This window comes from Trachurus japonicus, chromosome 17 (assembly GCF_045865225.1).
Source record: "Trachurus japonicus isolate A0001 chromosome 17, Traja_1.0".
Lineage (NCBI taxonomy): Eukaryota > Metazoa > Chordata > Actinopteri > Carangiformes > Carangidae > Trachurus > Trachurus japonicus.
The window spans coordinates 20,930,783-20,955,106 of NC_140923.1; the positions used below are offsets into that span (position 1 = coordinate 20,930,783).

General features: G+C 41.8%; 1 protein-coding gene across 1 annotated transcript; it reads left to right on the forward strand.

The window, feature by feature from the left end:
- The first annotated feature begins 205 nt into the window (after window positions 1-205).
- On the forward strand, window positions 206-21,228 carry cnpy1 (canopy FGF signaling regulator 1). The gene is made up of 6 exons (XM_085804738.1): window positions 206-325; window positions 4,040-4,142; window positions 6,323-6,438; window positions 18,123-18,335; window positions 19,991-20,087; window positions 21,055-21,228. The coding sequence occupies exons 2-6, from the start codon at window positions 4,049-4,051 to the stop codon at window positions 21,093-21,095; spliced, it is 561 nt and encodes a 186-aa protein (XP_085660864.1). The 5' UTR covers window positions 206-325; window positions 4,040-4,048; the 3' UTR covers window positions 21,096-21,228.
- Window positions 21,229-24,324: the final 3,096 nt, after the last annotated feature.

Below are 24,324 nucleotides of genomic sequence, written 5' to 3' on the forward strand. Positions count from 1 at the left end.
AGCAGGAAGTAGCCGACGGCGCCTTCAACATAAAAGCCCGGGTGTAGGTTAGTAGGTGTTATGGAAGAGTGGAGGAAGAGCGGGGACAGACACCGCCTTCACCCACCGTAGACTTCCACTACACGGCCACTGTTGCTTCAGTCCCCCCGCGGAGGGCTCGGGTTTACTTTATTTGAGCAATAAAGATTTTACTTTGAAATTAAGAAGCGGAAGTTGGACCGTGTGTAGCGTTTAGCGTGAACGACGGCTGACTGTCAGTGAGATGAGATGACAGACCGAGCATGAGGACAACAGGTGGTCGGTGACAGCTCGTTCTCCTCACCAGGTAAGACAGCTACCTCTCAGTCCTGATGTGGGACCAGCACCGCCGCCATGTCGGAGCTAAAAGCGGTTCTTTTATGCTGCGGTGGACGATCATACCTGTATACAGGTGATGTAACACGAGTCCACCTGCACTTCTGCGTTCAGTCTCTTGAGCACGCGGGTCATTCACTGGACCGAGGACCAGCACGGTCTGACATCACTGTTCAGTATATTTAGGCTACTTGTAACAATTTAAACTTTACGGAAACAATGTTGCGTAGTTTCCTAAAGGTATGCTGCCAGGTGTGGACTCAGCTCTCACCAGAGCAGCTCACTGTTGGAGTTAGGACACTTGTCTATCAGCATGGGTGCAGATCAAGGGGGGGACGGGGGGGAAATGCCCCCCCCCAATAAAAATACCTATTTAATACATATTAAAAATTGATCAAATGTAGGCTATATTTTCAGATTTCACATTTTTCACATTTTAGATTCACATGATAAATGATTGAAATGGTGGAACAAATCATGATTGACAAATATATTTCTGACTCCATATTCCATCTCTGCAGTCTCCTCCACTGCAATGCAAATTAATGGGTAGTTTCTGACACAGATGCCGATTATATCAGCAGGCTTTAAAAAAATGACCTCCCCAATCATCGGGCTTCATTTATTGATATTCATCCATATCAATTAATCATGTATAAAGTAGGCTAGGCCCATACACTGGGAGAAAAGGAAGATGGGGAGAAGAATTGGGGATCTTAAAATTATGATTCACTAATATAATCGTTGAGTAAGCAGTGATACATGCTGTTGGCTGTTTAGGACAAATAAACAAGAAAGGTAAGCACAATAAATTATTCCCTGTGCAGTACTTTTTGAATGATATGGCGAGTGATTTATGGTAGCATGGTATGAGTTGCATACAGGCCCCAAAAAAAATCACTTTTGTGTCCCCCCCAATCCTGACATCGGATTTGCACCCCTGTCTGTCAGGGTTCAAACAACAAGGAGGACTGGGGAGTCCCCCCCCACCCTCAACCCTGGAGCCCCACCTCCACAGGTAAATCAACAAGTAGGGCGTTGAAACAGGTAAAATAGTAAATAGCCTATTACTGTAACAATATGCCTCCTTCATGTTAGTTGACTGTCTGTCTGCCTCACTCCTGTCAGTGCTGTGTCTGTGTTGCACAAACAACCTGAGACACTCCAGGTGAAGTGGTTATTAGCTGACTATCTTGTTGGTTTAATGCACTTTACTTTCTTACCCTCTGACTTTGTAAAATGCATTGACCACTGCATCGCCCGGCTTGAGAGTGGCTGGCTGCTTTGCACTGTAAAGTTTGCAGGATACTTGCATGCTGGATTTCGCATCATTATAAATTCATTTTATTTAAGGATTCATCAGTTAGATACTGGTTTGCTGTCTGTCTCCACATGCAGCTGCTACAATGACACACTCTTTAAATCACTCAGATTCTTTAAATCAGTGAGGTGTCAGTAGCCTAATGATTGACACAACATCAACAGTCATGTTCTCTGTCACTTTTTGCTGGGAGCTGCATGCATGTAAAATAGATTAGTTGTAGTGTTAAGATTAAGAGATACACATATGCATCACGTGACATATCTTACAGCCAGTGTGTCTGCTCTAATCTATTAACATGTGAGCTGATATTTAAATCATCGTTCTATGCAGCTTGCCACCATGCTCACATACTGTATTACACTGTTGCTAGGATCTAAGCAACACACTGTGTGTAACTGTAACACCGTAACCTAAGCCTTAGGTAGTGAAGCAGTGTTAGCTGACTCAGTAGTTTAACCTGCTGGGTCATTAGATAATACTAAAATACATGTAGTTCTGAATCCTGTCAAAGCGGCACTTCTAATTTTTTTTGCTGCAATACCTCCACTGCATGACATTTCAGAGGGAAACATAGCAGCATAGCCTACTTTCTTCTGCACTATCCAATGTTTATTTGACGAACACACTGTAATGCTTCACTGCACATCAGCACTGTACTGGCTGGGTTGAGGCAGACTTGACATCATAAAACTATATAAATGGATATAAAGTGATATATAAATGTAAATGGCCAGAATGAAAAGAGTAGAAGATGGAATATTATATTAAATCAATAACTATTATTTAATTTATAGCACTGATTAATTGATCATGATCTTCTGGCTGTATTACACTGAAAACACCTGATCATGTGTTTGATCTGATTTTCAGTTGCTCAAATAATTCACTTAACATGATTTGTCATTAATATTCAACAATGATGGTTTCTCCAGTGATGATCAATAAGTCAGTAATAAAAAATATATTTCATATTTATACAAATGAAGCTTATATCCTGAATGCAACATCCAAGAACCTCCAATAAAGAATTAAATTAAACTATTATTTCACTTGATTATACTAGAGTAAACATGTAATTAAATCATCTTCATCTTTATCTTTATTTTCACTTGGACACTTCAGTTATGAGATAAAGTTTAAAAATGTCTCTGCAAGGTTTCATAGAGAGGATGTTCATTCTGCACAGGAACAGGAAGTGAGTGAGATAAGAGAAGCACTGATAGAGCCGATGAAGGATCCCTCATGTCCTGTGGTTCCAGCTGATAGTCAGACCTCAGCACGGTGACAGGCAGCTCATCAGAGTTCTGAAGGTCTGAGCAGTCTCAGACAGGACCCACATGTGGTTCTGACTCTGTTAAACTTCAGGATCCAAACAAACACACCTCTTCTGAAAAATCAGACTTTGTCTGTCTTAAACATTACAATACTCATGAGTCCAACTGCTGTTGTCATAGAGATCAGTCACAGATAAGAGCATGTGTGCATGTGAGTTTTGTCAGTGCAGTCATCTGTAGCTTCCAACCGCTTGCTGATTGGCTGTTTGTTAAGAAATGCATCTTGGGAGTTGCAGTGTACTTCCATTCTTTATGTTACCTGTCTTAAAGGAATAGTTCAACATTTTGGCAAATTGGTCCATTGCCATAATCCCTATAGTTTTAGGAGTAGGTTTGTTACCTTTAATGGTCGGTGCAAGCTGTTTCTTGGTTTCTCTCACAATACTCACAATATACAACTCCAAAAAGTTGTGACCTGCACATTCACCAAGCTATGAGATAATAACAGAATGTTACTAGACAGAGTTGTTTTCGAGGCAAATGCAGAGACTGCTTGCTGAAAAACTGTGGTTTCGCATAAATTTACCTTGAAAACAACTCCATCTCGTAACGTTCCGTTATTATCTCATAGTGTAGTAGCTCGTAGCTCGAGTTTGATGAGGGAAACCAAGAAATCCCATTAGCCTCCGTAACGTAGCTCTGAGCAGCTTGCGGCTCTGCTCCACCGTTCTAAAAACAGCTTGCACCGACAATTAAAGGTAACGAACCTACTCCTAAAACTATAGGGATTATGGCAATCGGCCAATTTGCCAAAGTGTTGAACTATCCCTTTAATGAATGACTGTAACATAATTAAAACTAGTTAAGATACTGAATTGAATTGATTCATTACATTTATGGAGACGTAGGTCAAATCAATAGTATGTTTATGTCAAACTGATACAAATGGATGAATGATTATGGATTATTGGCTGGTTGAAGATTCAGTTGAACGTCAGCCCTCAGCACCTACAGCCCCCGATGTGATGTATCAGTTAGTGCTGCTGTTCACTCCAGCCTGTGTGTGTGTGTGTGTGTGTGCTGTCAGGTGATCAATATGGCCTCATGGATTACTCAGATGACTGTGGTGCTGCTGTCTGTCTTCATCAGCAGCAGCCAGGGAAAGAGGGACCAGATGCTCTACTGCTCAGGTGAGTCAACACAGAGACGTCAGAACCAGTCCTAGCTGGAGGACATGTTTGTAGTTCTCTGCAAGTCCTCGCAGTTTTCTGTAAAATATTTAGTGTTGCATTGACCCCGAAGTTTTCAGAAAAACTGATCAGTGTGGAGACATCTGTAGTTTTAACGTTGTGGGCAGTGTCACATGATTACAAGTGCTAAGCCAAAATCAAAAACGGCAACAGACATTTTTTAAATATTTTTTGTCTCCACATTTATGTTACAAATAAAAACGTAAATTTGAATAGCTTGTATTCATGATTATCATGCAATTATCATGCAATTGATGATTGATGATGAGGAAATTAACTCCAGCCGAGAGCCGCGTATCCATATAATGTGAGTCTACACAGCAGCGCAATGCAGCCTCTAAATAACACATTATCTGCCGCAAAACTCGTTCATTTCACCAATATTTTATTATGATAACGCTACTGCTATTCCCCTCTGAGTCCGGGGTTAGCTGTTATCAACATCCGGGGTCTGTAGTTTGACTTCCGACCGCCGCACAGCGCGGCTTGTTGCTACCGCTAATGCTACAGTTCGTTTCTGCGTGTTTCCGACTTGTCAGAACAAAATGAGCAGCTGGATGAAGTTCAGCTTCCACAGGCTTCCTCTCCGCAACCTGGACTCACTAAATCTCCGGCTAGTTGCGCTAAAAATGGACCCGAATGCCGAAGTGGAATGATTAATCAGAATGAGCCGGGCAGCGGTCAGAGATGACATCATCCAGGTCAGAGGTTAGTAGGTCAACCTACAGACCCCGGATGTTGATAACAGCTAACCCGGGACTCAGAGGGGAATAGCACTAGCCTATCATAACAAAATACTGGTGAAATGAATGAGTTTTGCGGCAGATAATGTGTTATTTAGAGGCTGCATTACGCTGCCCTGTAGACTCACATTATACGGAGCTGGATCTAATTTCATCGGAACAACTTGTAATGACACCAAAGTTGAGGAAATGATCGTATTTTATGCTGGAAATAAGGTCCAGGTTGTAAAAAAAAAGAAGGTAATTCTCCTTTAGATAAAAAGTCAGTGCAGATGTTGTCCCCGCCCCCCTCCCTCTCCCCATCAGTGAAGTCTGTTTATAAATGGCAATGGCAAGGCCCCTTACTCACTGTCCAACTGTATGACATCGCATACATAGACAGGCCCAGTTTAATATAAAACACAGTTTTATCCACCGCTTTCCGGAGAACGATGCTGGGTGTCGCCATGACACTCCATTCATTACATTTTAGATTAACGTTAGCTGGGCTAACCGTTAGCTGTTAGCCGTTAGCAGTGTCTTAAATAACTCAATAAACAGCCCATGAAAAAAATATTTCCTAGTTACAACATGATTGAGCTAACTGGAGTAATTTCATGTCGTGTCCGACAACGGGAGGGTTTTGACAGCTGACGTCCTGATGTTAGTTTGCTGCTGCTGTTAGCTGTCAGCAAAGCTAACGGCTACGATGGCCATGACTATAGTTGCAGAGGCGTGCACACAGAAGTGGTGGTGTTTGTTCGGTAATTCGTTTTGTAGACTTGACAAACAATAAATTAGTCAGGGTGGTTTTGGCGGCCCGGAGCCCCCACATTTGGTGCCTACACCGGTGGCTAACGCTACCAGTTAGCCGCTCGCTAGAATGCTACTACGGGGTGAAACGGAAGTTGAAAACCGACTTCCTTTGTGGTGTGACGCAATGGATCATGGGAAAATAAAGTGGTGGACACAATAAGGGCAAGAGGTTAAAGTCAAGGGGAGAAAAAAAATGGAAGTAAAAATATGTGTGCAGTTTTTTATTTCTGTTAATGTTTTCTGCTCACTACAACCTGAGCCTTACACCTGAGCACATCACACACCCTCTCAGTATTGATATTGATTATGTGATGAGGGTTACATCACATGAGTGTGGTGGCCAACATGTAACAGTCTTTGTCACATGCTCCAGAGATCTGTGTCCTCATCACACTTCTGTTTTGTGTTGATGTAAACTGAATGTTGTTGTGTTTTTCACTATTAGACATTTTAAGACATCAGACATCACTATTAAGTTTTATCCAGAGTAGAATCAAATTAGCACCTGTTGTCTCAGCTGATGGATGTGAGGGTGTCACACATCATTTGATGGCTCTGCTGACATCTGTCTGTGTTTCCCAGCATGCAAAGCGATTGTGGATGAATTGAACTACTCAATCAGTCAGGTGGATCCAAAGAAGACCATCCACGTGGGCAGCTTCAGACTCAACCCTGACGGGACCATGAAGGACAAAAAGGTACAGAGCACCGTGCTTCACCTGACCTCACACTCACCTGTCTGACTGAAACTGCAGCCCTGTCATGTGAGCCTGACATGAACATCAGCAGGTCTCAGTACAGGAGCCCAGAAGGACAAAATACTTCCAAGAATGAAAGGAACAACTGAGAGAAAATTCTACATTACAAACACTGAGGCTACTGCTCCATGTAAAACTGTTTAAAAACACGTCCCATGAGCATGAGCAAGTTGCACAAAGTAGGAACAAGGGACAGCAAGAACATTTTGGCATTAAAGTTTTTTTTTATTTTTTCAGTTACAAATAAAAACGTCAATACATGATTATCATTAAGTTGACAGACATTCTTTATATTGGCATTGGTATCAGTTAACAGGGTCTGTTTATAAATGGCAGTAGTAGGCCCCCTAAATAAATACATGAATATAAACCTGTCTATTATTAAAACGCTTAGTATTAAATAACAAGGTACTTTTATACATGGCACTAAGCTCAATTTAATATAAAATACGGTTTTATATAATATACAGCTCTGGAAAAATTAAAGAGGCCACTCCAATTTTTTCTTAATAAATCATCACGTATGGCAGCAATTCCTTTCCAGTGTCTATTGAATTCCAACAGATGCACACCTCCTTCTATTTAATGAGCCATTGATTAGGTGATCACCTGAACCAAATCATTTTAAACCAGGTAGAGTATAAAAACCATTGCCATGATAAAAAAAAATTGGGGTTATTTCACCAATGTTGATTTCTGAACTCTTCCTTAAAAGATTTTTTTTTAATAGTGCTGTGTTGTTTAAAATTGAACTTGTTTTCTTTGCATTATTCCCGCATTGCATCTTTTTTGTTATTTTGACTAGTTGTCATTTTCTGCAACTAGATGCTCTCAATGCCAATGTTTTTTATTTCAAATTAAGGAAAAATGCTGTTAGTAGTTGAATAAAACAAAAGTGTTCAGTTTACTCAGACACATATCTATAAATAGTAAAACCTGAGAAACTGATAATTTTTAAATGGTCCCCTATTTTTTTCCAGAGCTGTATATAGTAGGGGGGTCTGTTGAAGACCCCTGTTCTAGCCATTATATCACTCAAACAGGCGTAGTCGCGTAGATAATGAATAATTACATAACAACAGTGGGGAAAAACACAGACACGGGACACAGTGAACATTGGCAAATAACAAGCTAGTGTAGATGCTGGTAAAATACTAACAATAGCTCATTATCATTGTTGGGGCATCATAATGGACACATGCAATAGATTCTACAACACTACAACAGGATGTTCTTAAACATGTGGAAGAACAGGGTCACTGATCACTGGTCATCCAATCAAAATGAAAAACAGAATTCAGCTGAACAACAGCCACAGCAAAGACAACAAGCTCAGTTACACTTGTAATTCATTATCACGGTGTATTCACCTCTGCTAGTCCACTAATGAGAGCCAATCAGGGAGTCTGAATTTCCATAACTCTGTTTTGAGCGCTTTAAAACTGCAGAATATTGAAATGTAGGTCAGTCCTGAGGCTACGTCCACACTGCTACATTTTCATATCACTTCTGCTACGTTTCCTCACGCTGTCCGCATTATTTTGGGGACTTTTGGAAACACTGTAGCTGGTCTTGGTGTATTTACTGTGTATGTGAATGGTCACATATGTGTTTAAGGTGTGGAGGAAAAATTATAACCAGGATAGACATCATTTTAAAAAACACAGTTGTTGTTTTTTTAAAACACAGTTTTCAAAAAGAAGTGTAGATTAAGCCTAAAGCACAGTGAGTTCCTCCCGTGTCTGGGTTGGGTCTTGCTCCTTTTATATACAGTATGTTCATGTTAGTTTAGTTTAGTTTATTGGTTTAAGATATACAGAGACAGTGCACATTAATAAACATTTCTGTAAACATGCCGGTTTAGCCAAGTTGGCTAATTTTCAACCATAGTCACATAACTACAGACACAACAACACTGGAGGAAACACTTGATTTCTGTGGTAGTGAAACGTGGATCCTCCCAGTCACAGTCTCTGTTTCCCCCTCATTCAAAATAAAACTAAGACCTGGGCGCTGTTGTTTGCAGAAAGGCTGTGATCAGTGATGTGGATGGATCGCTACAGTCTTGATTGATCTGTGATGGTACTGTGTGTGTGTGTGTGTGTGTCCGCAACAGAGAGAGAAGCTGTGTGAACACAGTGAGGCTATGGATCCAGGTTATTGTTCCTGGTCTAATGAGGTCACGTCCCACTGGAGAGTGGACATCCTCTGCTGCCCAGGGACCAGGCTATCATGAGGTGTCCAGCTCTGCTATTGATTTCCTCAGCTTAAATCCCTGTTTAGGCTGTTTAGACTGTCACTGATAGCTGCTCTGACTGATGTGAGGGTGGATGACTGCACTAAGATGTATTATCTGTGAAATGACGGGATTTGTCCACAAAGTAAAAATGTGCTGCGGGCTCTGGAGGCCCAGAGGAACACTATAACCCTGGAAGCTGGAATCATTGAAATTTAAATGGTTAGTTCATAGTTCATAGTTCATAGTTCATTTTGGCAAATTGGCCCATTGCCATAATCCCTATAGTTTTAGGAGTAGGTTTGTTACGTTTAATTGTCGGTGCAAGCTATTTTTAGAACGGCGGAGAAGAGCCCCAAGCTGATCAGAGCTACGCTACGGAGGCTAATGGTATTTCTTGGTTTCCCTCATCAAACTCATCAAATACACAATCCAACAACTCCAAAACGCTCTGGTGGACAAGTTGTGACCTGCACTTTCACCACACTATGAGATAATAACGGAACGTTACGAGACAGAGTTGTTTTCGAGGCAAATGCAGAGACTGCTTGCCCAAAAACTGCCTTCGACGGGAACACGCATCCACGGTTTTGCATGAATTTACCTCGAAAACAACTCAACTTGGAGTTGTTGGATTGGGTATTTGATGAGTTTGATGAGGGAAACAAAGAAATCCCATGAGCCTCCGTAGCGTAGCTCTGAGCAGCTTGCGGCTCTGCTCTGCCGTTCTAAAAATAGCTTGCACCGAGGTAGGTAACAAACCTAGATAAAACTATAGGGATCATGGCAATGAGCCAATTTGCCAAAATGTTGAACTATCCCTTTAAACAAAAACAGGCTTGAATCTACAACAGGGGTTAGCAAACTTTTCAGCTCAGGGGCCACAATTAGTTTTCAAATTTTACAGTCAGATAGATGGAGAGCGTTTGTGTGAACTAATATAAATTACATTTAAATACCATTACCTAAAAGTGAAAGAAAACTTAAATTCAGTTTCAGGTGGAGCAGTGTTGTTGGTCTCCCGGTGCATCAAAGTTTGTGGTCTTTACTTGGACAATTTTTTAAACAATATTTGTCGGACCGGATTAAAAAGCCCAACCGGCCGCATATTGCCCGCAGGTCTTAGTTTGCCCACGCCTGCTCTACAAAATAAGAAAGTGTCACTTTTTTAATTAAAATACAAAAAAAAAATTACTGAAAATATTTTAGTATTTTGACATTCTAATTTTATGAACTCCACCTGTTGGTCCATGTTTGGATGTGCTCAATTAGTCACATGGTCTTCTAAATCCATCCATCATCATCAACTTAATGCATGTGACTTTCCACTGGGTCGTGTTGTGTCACATTTCCCAAATGATCTATCATGAAGTCTTGACACTCACCTAATAAATACATTTTAAAAAGTCAGGATTTAATCAACAATGTGTTTGGAGTCAAACTCCAAATTAGCTTCATTGTGCATGGATACAAAATAAACAGCCATGAAGTATGCGGATGTGTCCTGACACCTTCCTGCTGAACAGGCCTGACTGACTGAAAACTCATTTGGAGGAAATAAAATGAGGCAAGTTGCAGCTCTTTTCCTCCGTGCTGATTACAACGCAACCTCATGATGTAATAGTGCAACTGCTGTTACCTTTGAGAGAAGTTTTAAATTTGAAAACAGTGTTTCCATTAAGACAACAGTTTGTCAAGAGCTGTAGACAACCCCTTCATGACAAGTGACTGAGTAGAATTAGTGGTCCACCACTTAAAGCAGAAGTAAGCGATCTGGTCGTTTTGGCTAATGCTGTGTTCCAGGCAGGCTTTTGAAACCGTAAGTTACAGCTTCAAGTCACGACTTACGACTTTGTAGCGCTCCAGGCAACCCACTCGTGTTTTTCCGACCTGTTTTACCTGTGAAAGTGCACTATAACGGCCACTCGTAACTTCCGACCCATGAACTCGTACCAGATCGAACTGGTACGACTTCACAGGTCGGAAAAACACTAGTTACGGGTTACCTTGAACGCACCATAACGTCTTGTCAGCCGATGGAGTTAGCAGCCCCCGCCCTCGTCATGGATCTATTGGTCCTCGTCCCTACGTCACCACATTCAGGCGCGTCCCTTGGCTGCACACACAGCCCTTCATGCCGTTCTCTCTCCTCATTGGATAAAACTTGTAGGATACAAGAAAAGTTTTCTCCTCGGCTCAGAGCAGAGCAGAGTGACTGAGAGACCCATGTTTCGGTCCAAACACTCTATGTAAGTGATTGCTGTCGGAAGATATAACTATTTAAGACTTATATTAACACAAAAATATTGCTTACTTCTGCTTTAATGTCACACAACCATGTGTAACAGAAGACAATGTGTCTGTGCTGTGCTCACATGTACATCTATACTGACCATCAGCACTGACTGTTTTACCTCTGCTTTACAGAGGAAGCTGATGTCACACCTCTGTTACCCAGCAGTCCGGGCAGATGGCCGCTCAGCCTGAGTCCCGCTCTGTTTGAGGTTTTTTCCTTTGCAGCTCTCGGTGGGAAGTGTTGGGTCTCTAGATAATATCACAAGGAGAAGGTCTAGACCTGCTCACTTTGAGATAACTTCTGTTGTGAAGTAGAGCTACTGGTATATAAATTAAACCCACATGCGGCAAAGTTTATTACATAATGCGTTCAAGAATTTTATTTAAAAATGTGGCAAATTATTTAAAATTGCAGCTTTATTACATCATGAGGTGAACATTTATTGCATTATTACATACAGTAATACAGCTCCCCCTTAAGTTTTGGAGTGGATATTTTTGCTTATTTTATTTGTAATTTTGAGCATACAGCATTACAACTATCCATGGAGCGATGTCTACCAGGGTGGGTAACTTTGAGATTTCGGATAGCCTAGCATGTTTGTGTCGTGGTGCCGTAAAGCAGTCCAAGCTGTTTAATTAAGGTAAAAATCTTGAATAATATAGTTCCTCTTCAATGATGGGACTGAAGCCTCCAAGATTTCTTCCTCTGTGATTTGAAATGTCTCCTCCAGCTCTGGTAGCAGGCAGAGTTAAGGCCTTCACGCACAGGGGATGTGACGAATAAAAGACAAGAAAATGCGAAAATATTTGCCAGTGAGTATTTCGCATCAAAACCATTCATACCAGTGGCGACGCACATATGCGACAGATGCGACAATTTCAAACCAAAGTTGGGTGGTTCTTTGCCTTAAAACCGGATAACGCACACCTACCTGTTGGTTTGTTTAGGTTGGCCAAACCTGCTGTGCCACTCTGGTCTTGTTACCAACTCTACTACATCCACAACAGCAGCTCGCTGTCTGATCACCATCCTGATGCTTCAGCACACATCCTCCTTCATTTGTTGTCGTTGTAACGGTTTGTGTCTCTTGTCAAACAAGACAGGGTGGTGGGAGACACAGGTTGTTGACATTGTTGTCACGGTGTTGCGTATACCTTCATGCAACATGATTGGTTGACGTGTCCAGTCGCCGGGCAAAAGCTCAGACGAATCGACCTCACTCTGAAATACATATTATGTTGCATTTTCGTCGGTTACATTTGCATTTTGTACGAAACCACCTCGTGATGAAAACCAGAAATATTGACGTGCGAATTACCCGCACCAAATATACATCCCTGGTTTGTAAGGACCTTTACTCAACAGAGAATGTCTCATCACTAGAGATTGTTTGTGGTGGTGCTGGTTACCAGGATAGTGCGGCTCATCTTCTTGCTCCTTGCTGACACCAACCTCCACCTGTTGCTTTGTTTGCTCCATCAAATGTTGCTGAGCTCAGAAGAAGCCAAACCTTGATCCCATGCCCTCCCGGTTCCCTCCTTTTCAGCAGCTTTTGACCTGCTGTGAATCGGAGAGGGAGGGATGTCACAGCTTAGATGCCATCAGTGGGGAGGATTTGCAGGTTTTAAGTCTCTGCTCTTTGGCCCCTTCACAGTAGGACTTCCTGGGGGCATTGGGCTGCTCTCTGGCACAAAAGTTAAACCTGCCTGCTGCAACAATGACACATTTAAGGCCTCCAAAGACATTGAACTTAGTTGGAGCAGCGAGCTGAGCTCATAGAGACCGGTGGGAAGTCATGCATTGAGAATGAGAGGATGCACAAAAGCAGGCTGACACAGTGACACATAATATCATGGCCCAGAAATGTGACTGAGCGAGGGGGACATCCACAGAGGTTTTGTTTTCCCTCTGCCGGGGTCTGAAAGAAGAATTTCAACAGAAACAACGCTGAGGAGATGGAGGATATCAGCCTCATCTGTGTGCGATAGAGGAACAGGATGTGGTTTTCAAGAGGACGTGCAAAGCGGAGTCAAGAGGTCAAATCGGAAAATGTTTAAGTTCATCAGTGACAAGTCGTCGGGAGCAAAAAGGGAACAGTTGGGACTACGTGAAGTTCTTGTTGTGTCGAGGCCTGTGGGCCTTTAGCTCCTTTCCTGCAACGCTTCAATTCAGTACGGACAAAGTTTTTTTTAAAATGACATTTGTTTATTTATTACATGGACCTCCATTAGCCGATGCTAGACAACCAGATTCTTCCTGGTCCATAATGAAGAATGAAGAATAATAAGTTAATAAACATTCAAGGGTCAAGAAACAATGAAAATACAAAGAGTTTGATATTGACTTATAGATGGTTCATGAACAAAGGCAGTTCACTAGAATCCAGCAAAAGTCTACTCATATGACCTGAGGAGTCTCCATGGGTCTTACTCTGAACTGCAAAAAGTGGACAGCTCAATATTATCATAACTTGTTTCTATTATTTACTTTCACTTAACATAATGAGTTTTAAAAAATCAACTTAATTTAATGAGTTGTTGGTATTCTTAGTAAACTCAAGTGTGTCAAACTTACTTAACAATATGAGTTTCACAATGGTAACTGGATCTCTCAGAAACTGACCATGACCCTTGGTGTGGCAGCAATATTAAAAAATAGTGCTTGAAATGTCATCTTGGTCTCACAACGGACTAATAATTCTAAAATTGTTTTAAACACTTGAGCAGGCGCTCTACCGGTGCAGCTGCCTGTTAACAGAAGAAAGGAACACTAGCTGAGCAGATTGAGAACGGTGAAAAGAGAAGTGGCGGATGACTACTTTTTGTCAGCGAGATCAGGATGAGACCAGGGTGAGGGCCTCTCCTTTATTCTTTATGAGTTTCTACCCAGTTATCCTAACCTGGTTCAAGTGTTTTATTTTTATACACCAGTGGCCTTGTGTTCACATGCATGAGCATTCCCTATGTAAGTCTTAGCTTACGTGTTAACACTTCTAAGCATTACATCAACACAGTGACTCTTAGTTCATTTATTACATGCATTCTGGTTGCTAGAAGTACATTTCAGACATCATATTGATTACTGATTGTACGTCGCATGATAAGAAACGTCTTTCTAAAGACATCAGCGACTGAGAGAGACATTCACTGAGATATCAGAGTAGAGACTATTCCAGCAGCTGTTAGAACAGCTGGCCCTGCAGACTGACCCTGGAGCAGCAAGAGGACGGACAGAGTTTTCTATCCACTGAGATATAGAAGGTGCTCCAGGTGTCAATAAAATTAATAAAATCTAGGAAACCTCTCAGTAAATTGGCAGCCATAAGGAGGAGGAGGAACTGGTAAATATTTTATATTTCTCTTTATATATTTTTATTTTAAAACTATAATTCAGATCATTTCAGGGGTCAGCATGTTCACGGTTCAGACCACTGGTCTAAACCACTTCTACTTTACTGCTGCTCTAGGTGTAGTGTGGTTGGTCCTGGTTTTAGTCTCACACACTCACTCCGGTTCTGACTTCAGTCTGGCGTTCATTCGGGAGGGTCCAGACCTGATTCTGATTCTAAATCTGGTTCATGTTGATAAGTGTGACGACCACAGTGCCAAACGATCCCTCACTGGCTTCCCACTCAGAAACTGAATCAGTCCTGAAACAAATAATGAACCAGATTATTGAAATAAACAATTATTATAATTTATTGATTATTATTATTATTTCACTTTTTTATCCTCACCTGTCCTTCATGGTCTTCACCCCTGCAGACCTGCGTCATGTCCAACTCACAATTAGCTGCTAATTACAAACTCTTATTCCTCTCCCGGCTTCACAGAGTCAAACCTTTACTATTCACTAATCCACGTGTTAAACAATCTGAAATGACATCTCGGCTTCTCCGTCCGTCTCTGCGCTTTGATGATAAATTATTATTGTTATTATTATTAATTTATGAGTCTTCATTGGCCCGAATCACCAGGACAATGAAACTGAAAGGCCCCTGTCCACAGCGGTGCAATAATGGCTCCCTGTCCAATGGGAATTGAATGGAGGATAGCATCCCTGAGAAGCCTATTCTCTGGCCCGACTGGTCGCACCCCCCCGCCCCCGCCCCCCCGCCCCATTCTTCAAACAACGCTGTGACTGACAGCTCCTTTCACCAGGCTGCGACTGGCAGGGAAGGGCTTTAATTCCAAACCATTTTGTAGCATGGCATGATAATGACTCAGACCCAAGCCCACGGGCGGAGATGGACCGACGTGGTTTCATTGTGGGGGCAGGAGGGAGCGGAGGGGGGGGCTTCTCTTTTCTCTTTTTTAAAAGGGGGTTGGACGAGATTCAGGACTTAGTTTGAGTTTAAATTTCAAACCCAGTTTTCTGAATTTGGTGTTTATATGACGAGAACAGATGTGTCACCGGTCACGATGAGGATGATGATGATCGTTGATGGAGAAGATTTGATCTGTTGAAGTTATTCACCTGCAGCTGCAGCTCTGTCTGACTCTGATGTGATTATATGTTAGGGATTATATATACAAAGTAGTTTTTATATATTATGATGATCAATAATATTTATTCTATAAAATAATATGTAATTTCCAACTGAGCATATCGGATTGTTCCTGTTTGTTATTTCACAAATAAAATGAAGTGAGAAGGAAAACAGCTGATTATTAGCTGTGTCCTCACAGGTTAAACATTGAAAGCCAGTTTAAATCTGTCATTTGAACTATTTTATAAATCCTACAAATAATTTAACTCATGTTATATCTGATGTATAATGTATAATGAAGTAAATATGTATCAAAAGTCAGATTTGCTTTTCTCTAAATCATCCCAATTGCTGAATTTTAAACATCTTGACATGACTAAAATCTTCAAAGTGTAAAAATAATCTTCATTTAATTCATTAATTACAATAAACAAAGGTAAAGGTGAAGAGACCTCGTGGATAAATTGTCATCTTCATCTTGTTTTAATGCCCTACCTCAGTTTTTATTCTAAACTCTACAATAATAATAACAACAACAATTCATTAAAATAAATAACCAACAACAATGATAATAATGAATAATAGTAATAGCTAATAATAATAATAATAATACTGAATAATAATATCCCTCAGTGGATGAAGTGTCAGCTCGGTGTCAAAGTCATCACGGATTTTGATTGACAGCTGAACCTCATCTTCATTGGCCAGTGTGACCTACATCCCTCAGAGCTCAGCCTCTGACCTTTGACCCCATGCTGTAACATTATGGTGACTTCCTTCCTGCCTCAGCAAAATAGTGATGTCAAGCTCCAGAGGACCAGAGACAGGACAGAACCAGGTCCTGAAGAGATGATAAGGATTATTTTCTTAAAGGTATAATATGTAGTAATTCCCCCCATCTAGCGGTGCGGTTGCATATCGGAACGTATTCTTGATGTTGCATTCACGTGAAATCCGGCAGACGTCAGACAGACAACAGATGCTGCATGTAACAGAATAAACAAGCCTTTATGTAAACAAGTGGTCCGCCAGCACGAGGCAAAACAATACAGGCGTGACAATATGGTGATGTCGTATTGTTTACCTGACCCACGTTTTACCGTCTTTCTCTCGTCCAGTAAAATGACATCCGGTTGGTTTGCCGACGGCCGTCTGCCTGACTGCACCTGAATGCAACATCAGTGCCTCCGTCCTTCCTCACACTACACAGTGGTGACAGTTTTAACAGGCGCTACCTGGAAAACTTTCTCCCCGAGCCAACAGCACTTACCTACGGTCACGCTGCCACTGAACGTAAAAAAATGGCGATGCAACATGCGATTCGGTTCGGTGCGTCGCCCACTTATGTATTTGTAACGACTTGTAACAACTCATTCTAAGGTACGAGAAAGCTTTCATTTGTATGCGGGTGTGATTCGACTTCAGTGAAATGCGTATTTATGAAAGCCATATTTGATTTTTGCTAATAAAAAGCCAAATAAGTTACATACTGGGGCTTTAACGCTGAAACATAGAACAGGAAGGAACCCAGATGGTGGAGAGGCCCTTTGTCAGTGTGTGTGTGTGTATAATGTAATCAGTGGGCTTGGCCCGGAAGGGAACACAACTAAAGGGGTCAGGGAATAATAAATCTGCATTGTTACAAAATCCAGTTCATCTGCAAGATGCCCTCCAACACCCCCACCTCCCCATGCACCCTCACGTCCTCCTGTCACTGCTGTACACCCCCCCCCCCCCAAAACACTCACACACCAAACTAACCCCCTCCACACACACACACACACACACACACACACACACCCCTGCCACCTTTTGACCACAGAAGACAAGGAAGATTTCCTCCTTTGATCAGTGGAGGGTGGAGGGAGGATGAATGGCTGAAAGGAGGCAGCAGAGGCAGGGAGAGGGGAGCAAGGGTGGGTGGGGCAGGGGGTTGGGGCGTTGGGGGGTGGGGAGGGGGGGCGGCTGAGGAGATGAGCTGTTTACCCTGCACTTGGCTTCTGTTGAGGCCTCCTGTTCCTCCATCTCCTCCTCCACTCACCCCACCTTTCTCAGGAAGCCAACACCCCCCCCCCACCACCACCCCGACCGACCCCTCCCTCTGGCTTTTCTCCAGCCTGGTCAGAGGTGGAGAGAGCACCACCCTGTCCCATCACCCCTGTCACCCAACATCCGCCTGAGCGGGGGCGCTGCACCTGTCTTGACCCGTCTAGACACCCTCCTCCTCCTCCTCCTCGGAGGGGGGAGAGGAAGAGGACGGCGGAGGTTGGATGAAGAGGTGGGGAGGGTCTTCACACAGGTTAAAAGTCAGAGTTGGGCAGCAAGGAGGGAGAAACCAGCGGAAACGGGAGCTCACCCTGATGACCTCTCTGAGGAAGAGCCGCTCTTCTTCCTCACCAGGAGCACGGCCTTTTGTGTGGTTGCCAGGCAGCCACACAGGAAGTGCTAGCTTGATTATTATTATTATTATTGTTATTATTATTATTATTATTCCCATTATTCCCCATGTGTTAAGTGAATCAGGACTCAGGACTGTGGTGGACTGGCTCCTGCAGCAGCTGATGGTCTCTCTGTGTCTCTGTGTCTCTGCTCGTGTCCAGGTCCCGTTCGCCCGCTCAGAGACTCACCTCAGCGAGCTGCTGGACGGCGTCTGCGGCAGCATGAGCGACTACGCCCTCCACGTGGACCCCGACACCAAGCACAGACAGTACATGAGGTTCGCTCCCAGGAGCAGCGGAGCCACCGGGGACTTCCCTGACTTCAAGAACTTCCAGTTCGACGGCCCCCAGGGGTCCGACGGCCTGAAGTTCGCAGTGAGTACAAGACAGACGCTGGTTGGAGTGACTGGAGTGGAACTGTGGACTGAATGTTTAGATAAGTGTGGATTTACAAACCAAGAGTGGGGTTACAGGACCATATTTAAAGGATTAGGTTTACAGGATCAGGTTTGAAGGACCAGGATTAAAGGACTAGGTTTACAGGACCAGGATGGACCAGGTCTAGGACTGGGTTCCTCAGTTCTGCGAGTCCTGGACCAGCCACTAGCTAAACCGTGTTTCTTCATTAAATCTGTATGAATCAGTTGTGAGGAAACGTGTTGCTCCGTCCAATCAAAAGCAGCCAACTGCATAAACAGGAAGTATTATAAAGTAGAGTTATTGTGATTTAACAACAGAGAAAAAAAATTAAATAAAGTAAATATGATTTTATATAATGCAGACTCTCAGAAAAACTGTGGAATTAATTAATGAATTACTATAATGTTAAATACAGTAATTTAATCCTGTTTAATTAATCCCAGACATGTTGATTTATCTTTGATACATTTAAATAAAAATCTTTATGTTTTTATTGAACTATATATAATACCCATTCTATTATTTAATAAATCTTTTTTACACTGTAAAACAAAAACAGATTATTCACATTTTTAACAAAAAAAATATTGAAGCAAATGTTTAAGAAATTTAAATAAAAAAAACAAATACTGAATAAATATTTTAAAAGTTTATTTTAAATTCAAACATTTTATATATACATTTTTTTAAATTAAAACTAGAATTTATTGATTTATTTTCTACAATCGTTGCTGTCTGTTATTTATCTGATCAGTTCTATTCATATTTTGAGACACTGGTTCAGGTCAGATGAGTCCTCTTGTTCTGCCCTGTTGTGTGTGTGTGTGTGTGTGTGTGTGTGTGTGTGTGTGCGTGTGTGTGTGTGTGTGTGTGTAAATAGGTTAAAGGCTGCATTTGAACCAGTGAGCTGCTGCCGTTTGCCACATGACGCTTGAGTTGCATCATGTGACCAAAGCATTAGCAGTGATTTTTTTTTTTATGAATGAAACAAACATGTGGGTCATGTACCAGCTGTGGTGCAGTTGCACACGTCATGTTACTAATCCAGCAAAGATCCTGTTTTAACTCCCTGACTGTGTGAGTCTGAGCCTCTTTAAAAAAAAAAAAAAAAGATTCACATCAATAACAGTCATTCTGGTCTGTGCAGAGAATCTGATCAAATGAACGCTGAATGAATGAAAGAAGCAGTTTTTCAGAGGATTGAGGTGTGTGTGTAGATCTGTAGATCTGGTTTTGGTAGACCTGCGTTAGTACCATAAATCCACATCATCCTAAACCTGGATCAACATCCTGCTGTTGCGATTTCTAATGCCGGAGCTGAACATCTCTGAACAGCCCTGATGTAAGTGTCTGGGGCCGAGGCTGGAGTCAGTGAACGCATCATCCCTGTGGCCACCGAGCCGTCAAGATGGCCGAACTGGCAAACACAGGAAAAAAAAACATGGCTTCCAAGCGCCGTGCCCACCATTGTGCAAAAAAAAAAAAAAAGTGAAAACAGTGCGTTGCTGTTGTTTTATGTCTATGTGTGTGTCTCTGCGTGTGTTGTGTATGCATGACCGAGCTGTCCCCCCAGGCTTAGCCTTTCCTCTGCTCTTGTGTTTGTGTCTCAGTGTGAGTCGGTGGTGGAGGAGCTGGAGGATGATATCATCTCTCTGTTCAGCCGCGATGTGGAGGACGTTCAGGAGGAGCTGTGCATCAGAGTGTCAGGTACTGGCAGCTTCTTCACTCTACCTCCTGGTACTTCCTGTTACTATAGGAACACTACAGTGTACTCAAGCGACTGGGCCCAGCGACAGCAATCGGAGCTAATTCTGATTTGAATCGCGTATTTAGCTGTAAAGTTCAGGCAGTTTGCTAAATCATAAAAAAGTGAGTGATTTTATTCACACACAAAATTCCTGAGATCAAAGATTTTATAACGAAGAATGTAATAGATTTCATAGAAGCGGAGACTGCACTTATCTTAAAGGGATATTTCAACATTTTGGCAAATTCGCCTATTGCCATAATCCCTATAGGACTCGGTTCACTACCTTCAAGCTGTTTTAAGATCGACGGGGGAGTACGCGAGCTACACAGTATTTCCAGCTAAATACACAATCCAACAACTCCAAAACGCTCTCGTGGACAAGTTGTGACCTGCACATTTACCACGCTATGAGATAATAACATATAATTATGTAACATTACAACACATGAAGCAAATATTCAGAACTACTTGCTTTTGAAATCACTCCACCCAGAAACCGTGTCTGAAGTGTAGTTCTGGTTATGTATTTATCTCGAAAACAACGCAGAAATATCATATGCCTCCATAGCATTAGCTGAGCAGCTTGCGTCTCTGCCCCGCTGTTCTAAAAACAGCTTGCACTGACAAATAAGGGTAACGAACCCACTCCTAAAACTATAGGGATTATGGCAATGGGCGAATTTGCCAAAATGTTGAAATATCCCTTTAAAGCAGACCTTCACCAATTGGAACATGTTGGTGTATGATGAACTACACCATGACTGTATAATGATCCGTGTCCAGGTTATAAGGCCTGTCTCACAATGTGTCTTGAAGCACAAACTCACAACACTGCAGTTCAGAAACCAATCCTGATGAACCTCATGTCTCATGTGTCCATGTGGACGTGGACTCTGACGTGTTTGTCTCTGCTCTTGGTTTCAGACTTCTGTCGAGAAAGCGGCCACACAAACGAGGAGCTGTAGTGTCGGACACTCATCAGAGGACGAAGGTGGGACCAACAGACCAGCAGAGGCAAATCTATAAAAAAAACAGTTTTTGACAAATGATCGATGACATTTTTTGAATAAATAAAAGGAGAAATCCTGACTAAAAATATTGTGCACTTTAGTTTTTTTTTTAGGTTTGACATCATCTCAAAATATCATTACACTATTAACTGGCTGGCTCTGGCTCAGACCCACAAAGTGTGTGTGTGTGTGTGTGTGTGTGTGTGTGTGTGTGAACGCAGTGACAGGCTGTGGTTCAAAAAGTACATGGAGTTTAATAATCTCCTTTCCTAAATATTTCTCCTCGACATTGATGTCAAGAGGTTGCAGAAACCAGGGAAGGTGAATTTATGAGGATTTAGATAAAGACAGTCGTGGTGTGGAGAGAATCCAACTTTGTTTACGCAGCATTTTATTCAAACTAACTTCAGCCCGCTCTAAAACAGGGACAATTAATAAGTGAATATACAAACAGAGAAAGTTGAGTTATAAAAATTCTAATTAAATAGAAACAAGGGACAGAGCAACGGGCCAGATTAAATTCTATATAAGAGCATAGTTTCCTGGTATATGCATTCTGATATTTCTATATAACTGTTGAGTACAAAGAAATAATGTTTTGCACTTGGAGGGAGGTTTAATGAAAGAACATTTATGTTTAGGTTTTTGGATTTTCTTATATTGATATAATTAAGTATGAAATTCAGTCTGCTTGTTCTCCATGATGACTCCTAACGGCACTGATCTAAAGAGAAGGAATCTATATTTATAGATTTAGGCTTCAGTCGATCCGATGATGTTTTCCATCAGTTTGACATAGTGTCATCAACATTAAAACAGTTTCTCTGCTGTTTCTACATTTACATGAGTCTGCTGTGGTGAAACTACAACAGTGCATCGCTCCTTTCTGTTACTGCAACAAGGAATTGTGGGACGCCACTCTTCCATTTCCTTTCATAAAGGAAGGTTCCAGTGTTTCATCAGCTAACAGGAGATAAGATATGAAGCAGCGAAGCTCCGCCTCTCATCATTTAGAGAGGTTAGAAATGATGTCACATCATTTCTAACCTCCGTGGGTAAAGCGACTTTTCGCCCACGGCCTCAGAGTGAGAACAGAGTTGATCTCCAGAACAAGCTGCAGCCGGACGTGAAGACACAAGGTTTTCCGTCTCAGACAAACTAGCAGGTGTACAGACCGGAGCTGACGCTGAAGAACGCTTTTGTCTGATTGGAGCAGACGGAGCAGCATCTGGCTGCTGATAGGCCAAAACTCTGCGTATTGATATGCTAAAGGATTCATGTCCGCAAGGAAGAGCAGCCACCGTGTCAGACCGAGGCCCCTCTCTCCGCTGGCTCACGTGGTGGTGGACGGCGTCTGGGTTCGGCTCAGGTCTTACATGAGCTGACTGATCAGTAAGCACAATAGACCCTGTTCTAACACTACAGACCGGTCTGACTGCGGTTCCTGGTCTTATTGTTAAGCCACGGTTGACATCAGAAATTAAAATATATAGAGCCTCTGGGTCGTGATGGTGGCAGAGATGAACACATGGTTTCACAGTTGTCCCAGGGTTAGGGGTTAGTCAGAATTTCTAGAAGCATGGAGGATCTTAGAGCATGATCGAAAACTAACACAAACAATTCCAATTGTCCATGGGATGTAGCAAGCCCTCTGATTGGCTGGAGAACTAACCAGTCAGGTTGTAGAGCACTGATGACCCAGAGTGTCACAGAGAATAAGTAAATGGATTAGCTAACGGGAAAAGGAAAAAAAAACAGCGGGAAAAAGGAAATCTCCAATTTTTAAACTGCTTATTCAATTATTTTATATATTTTCATTCATTAAATTCTAAGTATATTGATGGATTAATTGTTCATCTCTAAATTTCCTCTACAATTCAAATTTGTAATGCTGTATAATTATGGAACAAGGAAGGAAATATTGTATTACTTTTTTCCACCATAATGCAGCTTATCATTAACCTGAAGCACCAACCACAGAGGAGGATGATGACTTGTGGGTAACTGGAGGCTGATGGGAAACGCTGACATTTCTCCTACAAACACACTGATGTATGTGACTCCATGGTGATGAAGGAACATGTAATCCAGTGCAACACACTGATTTAATTTTATTGTATCCCATTGCTGCAAATATTCACTACTGGATTAAATTAAACAATTTCCCCTTATTTGACAAAGATCTTAAAAAGTGAAACTCTAAATTTCAACTCTAAATTCACAGTCTGAATGAATGGTGTAAAGCTGTGTGTTTTATACCAGTAGGTGGATTTTGTGTGAAATGCTCAGATGCGTCTGTGAACTGGCCAGCTATTGGACCCCTGGCTAACACAATGTGATGAATACCTGTTACTGTGGTGAGACAACACACAAAGAACATGGTCCCAGTAAAACCTATGTTTTCAAACCTATGTAGTATGTGTAGCCTATGTGAGAGGAGATTTATATGTTTGTCCAGATTACTGAGATAGCAAAGAGGCAAATGTATAGTGTATAATACATTCTACAGTTGGAACTATATTAGTAACTTTGACTGTAAAGTTAATGATGATTGAGATTGGGGGAGGAATATTAGGTGCGGCTGTGAGGTGATGTGTAACATGGAGTGTTCTGTTGCCATAAGTTTTTGAAGCAGAGATTAAAAATGGGATCAAGTGAGTAAGATGATGTTACTTTAACTTTACCCATGAGCTGAAGTGAGTAAACTGAGGGATAACAAGCTAAGTTTAGACTTGGTATAATGTGGAACAAATGTAATATTTTAACAGAGATGTCAGTCAGCAGCATTTGGTCTCATGGTCAAAAAGAAACACACTGTGACACATTTCAAATCACTTATTTCAGGCTGATTTGCTTTAAATCTGGGTCTGGTTCCTCAGACATGTCAGACTGGTCCAGTGTTGGTCCAGTCTTCATTTCACCCACAGATCTTTCAGGTCAACACCCAGGCTGCAGGTCTTAGACCAGTGGTAAACTAAATAACCCCTACACTGGCAAGTAGTGACAACAAGAGATTGGTCAATGGTTTATGGTTTGCTCACGTTTATTTGGAGGGATCTGAGAGGAGAGAAGTTGTTTTATAGACTGTAGCTATTTTTCCAAATAAGATTTTTCATTACCATTTTGTCAGTCTTTGTGGTTTTTCAAAGTAAAACGTTAAACCTTGTAACTGTTGAATTCTTCA

Excerpts from the sequence above, each read along its gene's own strand:
- cnpy1 (XM_085804738.1), top strand. The coding sequence starts at position 4,049 with ATGGCCTCATGGATTACTCAGATGACTGTGGTGCTGCTGTCTGTCTTC. Across the intron at positions 18,336-19,990 it reads CCGACGGCCTGAAGTTCGCA|TGTGAGTCGGTGGTGGAGGA; the intron begins GTGAGTACAAGA and ends TTTGTGTCTCAG. Across the intron at positions 20,088-21,054 it reads GCTGTGCATCAGAGTGTCAG|ACTTCTGTCGAGAAAGCGGC; the intron begins GTACTGGCAGCT and ends TCTTGGTTTCAG.